Below are 10000 nucleotides of genomic sequence, written 5' to 3'. Positions count from 1 at the left end.
TTTCTTCTCTATATAAATGTTGCACTTATTTTTGGTTTCCTTTTATGTTCAAGTGATAAACATCTGTTGTTAGATGCCCGGTACAAGATTGTTACAAACCAAGTTGATATATATATATATATATATATATATATATATATATATATATATATATATATATATATATATATATATATATATATACATATATATATATATATATATATATATATATATATATATATATATATATATATATATATATATATATATGTATATATATTATAAAAATTACAATTGTTTAAATACTTTATTTAAAATTATCAAATCCTGAATCACAACGAAAGAAAAGAATTAAAAGTCTGCATATCGTAAGTCGGAGGAAAAGAGACGAAAAATAATCGAGGAAATAAGAAAATGATAGGTAAGCCTAATTGGAAGACATGAATAAAATGAATAAAAGTTGAACGAGAAAACTAAAAAGGAGAGAGAGAGAGAGAGAGAGAGAGAGAGAGAGAGAGAGAGAGGAGAGAGAGAGAGAGAGAGAGATTTTGTACAAAGACGAGTTGAATAGAAATGTAAACCTTGAAATGAATATCAGTAAAACCAAGATAATGTTCAAGGAAAATGCAGAGACAACAAATAATGGTTATGGTCGAACCTCTAGAGATTGTTAATGAATATGCATACTTAGGACACGAGATTGAAACTTAAAAAAAAGGGGTAAGCATGGAATGGAGAGCTTTTGGTAAACATAATGAGATTATGAAAGGTAAAATGACACTATCTCTGAAAAGAAAAGTATCTAATTAGATGGTGCTACCAGCATTAACTAATGCATCAGAAACTTTGAGGGTTACTAAAGCCATAGAACATAAGCTAGTTACAACTCAATGAGCTATGGAAAGAATAATGATGGGAACACCATTAAGAGACAGAAAATTAGCAAGCTAAGTAGAGGATATTCTAACAACATGAAAGAAATAGAAATGAACATGGGCAAATTATATAATGAGAATGACAGATAATAGATGGGCATTAAAAATATCAGAATGGGTCCTAAAGATTGTAAAACAAGCAGGGGAAGGAAGAGAACATGATGGATTGACGAACTAAGAAAGTTTGTGGACGTGGACTGGAATAGAAAGACCATAAACGGACGGGAGTGGATGGACATGCTTGAGACCGTTGTTCTGCAGTGGACTAGTAATGGATGAGGATATATATATATATATATATATATATATATATATATATATATATATATATATATATATATATATATGTGTATATATATATATATATATATATATACATATATATATATATATATATATATATATATATATATATATATATATATATATATATATATATATATACATATATATATATATATATATATATATATATATATATATATATATATATATATATATATATATATATATATATATATATATATGAAATAGGTCATATATATTAATACATTAAAGTCTGGATTCTCTTAACGACCTCGGGATCAGAGCCCCAGGCGAAATCATTCAAAGACTATAGTATCTGACTAGCCGGGTTTCGAACCCTGGTCCAGGATGCTTGTATGACATTGACCATACAACTTATTAATATATACATATATATGGCTAATTTGAAATATGAAAACCACGTTTAAATTTTCAAAATTTATCATATATATATATATATATATATATATTTATATATATATATATATATATATATATATATATATATATATGAAAAGGTTTTTGGGTCACCATGATCAGCAAAGCTGTACTAGTCAGAGACACCCTTACTAAGTTGATTTGCTATGAGCGATCAAACTAAAGTCTCCCACCATCACCAATCTGCCGTGGCCAAAATCTCAGACATGAATATGGACATGTCTGAGGCCTTAAATTTTGAATTTCTGAAGTCGCATATGTGTTGTTTTGGTCTCACGGCTAACATCTGTGGCTGTTGTCTCGAGTGTGCCAATGTGAGTTGCCAGAGTTTGATTTTCCCATGAGTAAATTATTATTATTATTAATAGCTAAGCTATAACCCTAGTTGGAAAAGCAAGATGCTATAAGCCCAAGGGCTCTAATAGGGAAAAAAATCCCAGTGAGAAAAGGAAATAAGGAAATTAAAGAAAATGATAACAAATTAACAATAAATCATTCTAAAAACAGTAACAACGTCAAAACAGATATGTCATATATAAACTAAAAAAAGACTTATGTCAGCCTGTTCAACATAACAACATTTGCTGCAACTTTGAACTTTTGAAGTTCTACAGATTCAACTACCCGATTAGGAAGATCATTCCACAACTTGGTCACAGCTTGAATAAAACTTCTAGAATACTGTGTAGTATTGAGCCTTATGATGGAGAAGGCCTGGCTATTAGAATTAACTGCCTGCCTAGTATTACGAACAGGTTTGTCGACAGAATCCAAATAGGCCATTTCGAATCGTTTGGATTATAAGTAAAGCAAGGTTCTGGTGGCCTATTGGAAACGTCCCTGACCGTTGAGTCCCGCTCATACTTGATAGTTTCTTGTGGTGTCTGCAACCTCATCTTCCTTGTGAGCTTAGGATGGGGGGTTGGTCATAGTTTGGGTGGAGAGGGGGCGGGGCTTGAACCCTGATCATATATGTATATATGGTCAGTCCCTAGGGTATTGTGACGGGCCGAGAGAAGGTTGTGACTCAAAGACAGGATGAAAGCAACTGAGTGAGTTTATTATAGAACACTCTCGTTTATATACAAAAGCTCAAGGCAACAAGAACTTTCCTGTTCAAAATCGACACCATTACCGATGAGAAAAACAGACATGTTTATTCAGGCTCTTTTTAGTGCGAGGGAAGAGCGAAGATACAAGCATAATACATACACAAAATGAACTACTGTATGTACGATCGGGTGACACACGGATGGTACAGTATTGTCGTGTTAGCTATAAGGCACTTTCACTGTCCCTTGCCTCTACCAATCGAGAACTGCCTTTAAACCATAAGTGCTATGGGGAGCTTTATCATAGAGTGAAGGCTGGTTAGAAGTGGCATTGAAACAGCCATTTTGGGGTAAGAATTATACATAAATACATATACCAAAGCACTTCCCCCAATTTTGGGGGGTAGCCAACATAAACAAATGAAACAAAACAAAAAAGGGACCTCTACTCTCTACGTTCCTCCCAGCCTGACAAGGGACTCAACCAAGTTCAGCTGGTACTGCTAGGGTGCCACAGCCCACCCTCCCCCATTATCCACCACAGATGAAGATTCATAATGCTGAATCCCCTACTTCTGCTACCTCCGCGGTCATCTAAGGCCCCGGAGGAAGCAGCAGGGCCTACCGGAACTGCGTCACAATCGCTCGCCATTCATTCCTATTTCTAGCACGGTCTCTTGCCTCTCTCACATCTATCCTCCTATCACCCAGAGCTTTCTTCACTCCATCCATCCACCCAACCCTTGGCCTTCCTCTTGTACTTCTCCCATCAACTCTTGCATTCATCACCTTCTTTAGCAAACAGTTCTCAAGAAGTTTTATTCTAGCTGTGACCAAGTTGTGGAATGATCTTCCTAATCGGGTAGTTGAGTTAGAAGAACTTTAAAATTCAAACTTGCAGCAAATGTCTTTTTACTGTTCATATTTAAAAGATCTTTTAATGTTGTTACTGGTCTTAAAATAGCTTAATTTAATTGGTTATTACTTTTTATATAGTTTATTTATTTCCTCATTTCCTTTCCTCACTGGGCTATTTTTCCCGGTTTGAGCCCTTGGGATTATAGCATCCTGCTTTTCAACTAGGGTTGTAGCTTAGCTTCTAATGATAATCATAATAATAATTATAATAATGATAATAATTCGTGGATGTAAGTGACACATCAAAAACCTTCATAAAGGTTTAAAGGCCGTTCATGAATGGCAGTCAAGGGACAGAAACATCACCCTATCGATCAGAACAATGATCTAGAGACTGACCATACAAGCTAGGACCAAGGAAAATCAGGCAATGGCTGCGGATGACTCATCAGATAGACCTAAAGGGTCCCCCAAAGCCCCATCCTTAGCTCACAAGGATGTCGAGGTTGCAGCAACCAAAGAAACAAACGAATTTGAATGGGACTCGAATCTCAGTCTGGTGTTCATCAGTCGGGGACGTTACCACATCGGCCACCACAATTATAATGTTTGGGGATAGTGGGGTATATAAATATTCTATCAACATTATTAAAATTCATTTCATAATATCAATCTATTAATACCGCCCAAAGAAAACATCAACTCTTTTAGTATTCTTAGATTTGGTGTCATTATCTATTAATGTAAAATCGTAATATATTTTGACAATAAACTCTTGAGCTGAGGTGACATCAATAACAATAGTTATTGAGCATATGAAATCTATTTTGGTATTGATCACATTACTCAAAAGGAGTTCAGAATCCTAACATTAACACTTCCCCCACTAGAAAAGCGCTCTCAGAGGGCAGAGCTTCGCCACGGCAGCTTCTCGAAACCGGCTTGCTTTTCCCAGAATCAATTTACACCGTACGCGAATTTGAAGTCTGTGTGACAACCATGTGCCAACTTTGGGGTAAGGTTATGGTTAATTCAGAGAACCTTTTGCTCGACCTTGACCTTTGACCTAAGACTTACAAGATTGGATCACTTCTACGTCTTAATATAACAATTATACAGTCTCACTACCCTACGAGTAAAATTGTAGCCAAACAGGGGCGAAAACATAACCTCCCTCAACTTCGTTGACGGAGGTAATTATTTATCAACGAAGGCCCCTAGAGGAGGAGTGCAGGAGTCCTTTAATAGTGTTCAGGTCCTGTTCGGATGGATACGAATGCGTGACTAATCCTGAATATCCTACGTCAGATATCGAGAAGATAGGGTTGGTGACGTCATTGCCCTTCAAGCGGTGGACCGTGCGCATTGCTTAAAGGTCACTAACTTTTAGGCTTTTGGTCTTTGGAAGCTGGATGGCCTCTTGGGGGCACAGTACTAGCCTCTAGGCCCAGATTTTCATTCAATTCGTTGTGAGAATTTTGTAGACATAACACACACCATTATATATACGCAAATTAAATACAAAGATTAATTGTGCCAAATCCTATTTCGGCTTAGTTTTAACTTCTGAGGTCACAATTCCCGTCAGAATTGGCCCCACCCCCCCAAAAAAAATAAAATTCTACTGTCCGGTTTCTCCACTAGTGGGACGTCCCGAGACTGCTCAGCCAAAATGGGTGGCAATTATACAACCGGTTTCAAGTAATAACAACTCTATACCACCTTGCTTTTTTTTTCATCTTAAAAACAAGTGCGCTAACTTGGGAAATTCGATCTTATTGACAGTAAGAAACCTCCCTCCCTTTTTTTTTTTTTTTTTTTTTAATTCTGATTGTCCCCCAAGGCCAAGTTCGCCTAAGGGCATATAAGGGCTGCTGAGAGTTGGGTTCTCCGTCAGTTTCAGGCAGTGCTTCCACGAGTCCTCTCTACAGCTGAAGTGTCGAATCTCACGGCTGAAGCTTATTCCATATCTTAAAAATTTCCTCGCTCTGCAATAATGAAGATTTGTCTCTTCACTTTGGTTGCTTTGTGCTTCGTTTTCATTCAAAGGTAAGAGACATACAACATATTATAGACATATGTATGTATATATATATATATATATATATATATATATATATATATATATATATATATATATATATATATATATATACACACACACGTGTATATATATATATATATATATATATATATATATATATATATATATATAATATATATATATATATATATATATATCATATATACACACACACACACACACACACACACATATATATATATATATATATATATATATATATATATATATATATATATATATATATACATGTGTGTATATATATAAAATTATATATAACATATATACTATATATATATATATATAATATATATATACATATACATATTATATATATATATATATATATATATATATATATATATACTTATACATAAATATATATATATATATATATATATATATATATATATATATATATATATATATATACATATATATACATATATATGTATGTATATATATACATATATCAATATATATACATGTACATATATTATTACTATATGTGTACTATTCTATAGGTCTCACTTCCCTTAAATGGGTGGCACCAGAAGAGTATAGTATATCCTTCAGTAAGTCTTTAGAGGCAATGCTGCTGGGTTACACACCATTTTGTTCTCCAGCAGAGGTTGGTCCCTATTTACTACTAATTGGTTGACTTGTGAGTGGTAGGACTAAAACGATCCACGTAATACCTGACATGAATTTCATAATGTGTCGCAGTCTCCTAATTATGTTTACTCATGGCACATATTGGTGATATTTTATACTTTAATGTATAAGGCAATAAGTAACGCATTGTTTTCGATTCATGTGTACTTTGGAAGTAACTTGCACATGATTGGTAACGTCTCTGCCTGGTGTTTGCCAGTCGGGGGTTCGAGTCCCGCTCAGACTCTTTAGTGCTATTAGAGTCTGCAACCTTACCATCCTTGAGAGCTAAGGTTGGGGGGGGGGGGGTTTGGGGGAGCCTATAGGTCTATCTGCTGAGTCATCAGCAGCCACTACCTGGCTCTCCCTGGTCCTAGCTTGGGTGGAGAGGAGGCTTGGGCGCTGATCATATAATATATGGTCAGTCTCTAGGGCATTGTCCTGATTGCTAGGGCAATGTCACTGTCCCTTGCCTCTGCCATTCATGAGCGACCTTTAAACCTTTCAAACATTTAAACTTGGAGAAAATTAATAACGTTTCAGAGAGTATTGAAACATTTGAGTTTAGACTTATCAAATAGGTTGATGAGGGTGACCTGTTTGGTGTAAAAATGATGCTGACACAATCTTTTTTTTTTCAGCACATGGGGATTTTCTTGCCCCTGCCATAGGAAAAGGCCACATGAACGAAGATGTGGACCGGGAAAGACCCTGGAAGAATGTCCCTACGGGGCCATGTCGGACCCTGTGATTGCTGCCCTAATTCCAGATGCAAAAATGTAAGTTCATCAAAGTGTTGTCATTTCATTTTAAAGTCACTAACCCTTAGTAAATGAACACTCAAGACGTCTAGGATCGAACGTGGCCTCAGATATACTAAACCTAGTAGTGAACTGTTTTAGTGATTGCAATGAGAATATATCTTGTACAGGATATGGTTGAATAGGTTAGAAGTAATATTAAGGAAATCTCTCATGAAATTCTACAAATATATTGCTATATAAGACAGTAAATGTTAAGCTATCGTAAAAACTGGAACTTTATAAAACATAATCGACAGTTAGTGAAAAGTGAGTTCTTTATATGTGCCATTAAATCTACCAGTAACTTTGCTTAGAAATCTCAATACATTTTAGACCCCTGAATATACCCTAATTAATATTCTCTTGATGCAAACTGAAATACTCTTATCCTTCTAGAGACTAATCTTATATATTTTTCACTACCTCTATCAGGGTCTCGGAGAATTATGTAATGGAGATTATGACCTGGATGGACCTTGTGGGGACGGCTTCGTTTGTCTGCCTTCCCCGGACGGAGGCTTGTATGAAACGTGTCAGCTTGAAAACGCTACAGCTGGAGAAGAGAGCAGTAGTGCTAGACCTTCGAATTAATCGTGCCAGAGCAGGGAATAGAGCCACTGAATCTTTTGATAGTGATGATAAACCACATGGAATAAAAATAAGTGGGGAAAAACCACTCATCCTGAGAAAAATAGTTATAAGCATCGCTAGAGGTTGAGTGAGAGAACAGATTGTCCAGAGCTTTCACTCCGGACGGTCTTTCCGTTGTTTTAGTCTTCTGGAAGCGTTGTTAGTATAGGTGTAATTTGAGATATGATCTTTATGTAATTTCAGTCTTCTGGAAGCGTTTTAAACGTTATAAAAGCTTCAAGAAGACTCAAATTATAAAAAGATCATTGCTCAGAATGTATCTTTAATGATTAAAACGCTTCCAGAAAGCTAAAATTACAGATGCTTTTAGACAGAAGTACAGATGAACAAGGAGTTCCTGGTACGCCTCGCTACGAAGAAGGCGCCCTGTCACACCATTACTTCGCGGCAAGTAACCAAAGTATAGGGACAGATGGCGACAGAGAGGTGGGCTAGGCTAAACACAGGAACTCACCTCTCAGTAAAGGTGTGGCTTGTTGCACTTTCTCAGAGCAAGGTGTACCAGGAATTTCTGTGTCCAACTGTACATAAGTAGTGTAGTCAGGGATCGCGAAAGGTATTCGCAGGCAGCCTTAAACAATGAAAGGAATATTAATGAATTTGCTTTTGTTTGTACTTCTTTACATAAATGATGCTATAAAAAAACTGGTTTTAATTATCAACTTTTTTTAGTTACATATTGTACAAGTTTTTATTTACTTATATACCTTTTCATGAAATCTTACGATGTACTTTTTTATGGATTATATTCAGCAAAGGTAATTTGGGGGTATAAGACATGATTCAGCCAGTGGCTCAGCAAAGGTAATTTGGGGGTATAACACATGATTCAACCAGTGACTTAGCAAAGGTAATTTGGTGGTATAAGACATGATTCAGCCAGTGGCTCAGCAAAGGTAATTTAGGGGTATAAGACATGATTCAGCCAGTGGCTCAGCAAAGGTAATTTGGGGGTATAAGACATGATTCAGCCAGTGGCTAACTCCAGTTAGTGGCTTACCAAGGAATCTACATGTTAACAAATACGTTAACACGTCTACTGATCATAATTTTTGGATGAGATGAGCTTGGACAGCTTCCGGTGATTACATTGAGCTCAGAAAGTAGCGAGCAGGAGAATAAGATTTTAAAGCAAAGGAGATGGTCCTTCCATAATTTTCATAAGAACATGTCGGAATTTGAGGCAGGTCAAGGGCAAAACTCTAAAGGATTTTATGAGCAGAGGAGTCTGAGATAATAAATATATAACTCAAAGAGGTTTTATTATTATTATTATTATTATTATTATTATTATTATTATTATTATTATTATTAATTAATTAATTAGTAATCATTAATCATTAATAATTAATTATTAATTATAAATATAATTAATATTATTATTATTATTATTATTATTATTATTATTATTATCATCATTAATTATTAATTACTAATTATTAATTATTAATTACTAATTATTAATTATTAATAATCAATTAGTAATCATCAATCATTAATTTTTAATTATAATTATTATTATTATTACTATCATTATTATTATGAATGGCAGAGGCAAGGGGACAGTGACAATGCCCTAGAGACCGACCATATATACATATGATCAGCGCACAAGCCCCCTCTCCATTCAACCTAGGACCAGGGAGGGCCAGGCATTGGCTGATGAGGACTCACCAGGCTCCCCTAAACCCTCCATCTTTAGCTCACAAGGAGGGTGAGGTTGCAGACACTACAATAAATTATCAAGCTTGAGTGGGATTCGAACCCCAGTCCGGCAGGTCGGCAGGCAAGGACGTTTCCAGTGAAAGCAATTTAATAATAATAATAATAATAATAATAATAATAATAAATTCAATAAATTTAAAAACAATGTTAATATTAATAAATTTTATTAAAATATTAATTTTAATATTTTACAAATTTCACTCTTATTATAATCGTAATTAATGCTTATTAAATATCAAATAACTAAGTTAGCAGAAACTATACTAATTTTTTTTTTAATGAGGCGCCTTTGCACTGACTCGCAAGGGTGCCCTTTTAGCTCTGAAAAGTTTCCTACTATCTTATTGGTTGGACAAAATAATTCTAACCAATCAGCCACTAGGAAACTTTTCCGAGCTAAAAGGGCACCCATGCGAGTCGGTGCAAATGCGCCTCATCAACAAAAATTTAGTATTGTTTCTGCTAACTTAGATATTTAATATAATTATTTATCGCGATCATAATAAGAGAACT

At 34.9% G+C, this 10000-nt stretch overlaps 1 protein-coding gene across 1 annotated transcript; it reads left to right on the top strand.

Annotated features, from left to right (window-relative positions):
* The first annotated feature begins 5486 nt into the window (after positions 1–5486).
* Positions 5487–8369, top strand: LOC137657159 (uncharacterized). The gene is made up of 3 exons (XM_068391507.1): positions 5487–5620; positions 6950–7087; positions 7544–8369. Exons 1-3 carry the CDS (start codon positions 5568–5570, stop codon positions 7827–7829), a joined length of 477 nt encoding a protein of 158 aa, XP_068247608.1. The 5' UTR covers positions 5487–5567; the 3' UTR covers positions 7830–8369.
* The last annotated feature ends 1631 nt before the right edge of the window (positions 8370–10000 follow it).

This window comes from Palaemon carinicauda, chromosome 18 (genome assembly GCF_036898095.1).
Source record: "Palaemon carinicauda isolate YSFRI2023 chromosome 18, ASM3689809v2, whole genome shotgun sequence".
Taxonomy (NCBI): Eukaryota; Metazoa; Arthropoda; class Malacostraca; order Decapoda; family Palaemonidae; genus Palaemon; species Palaemon carinicauda.
This window is presented reverse-complemented; position numbering and strand designations above follow the sequence as displayed.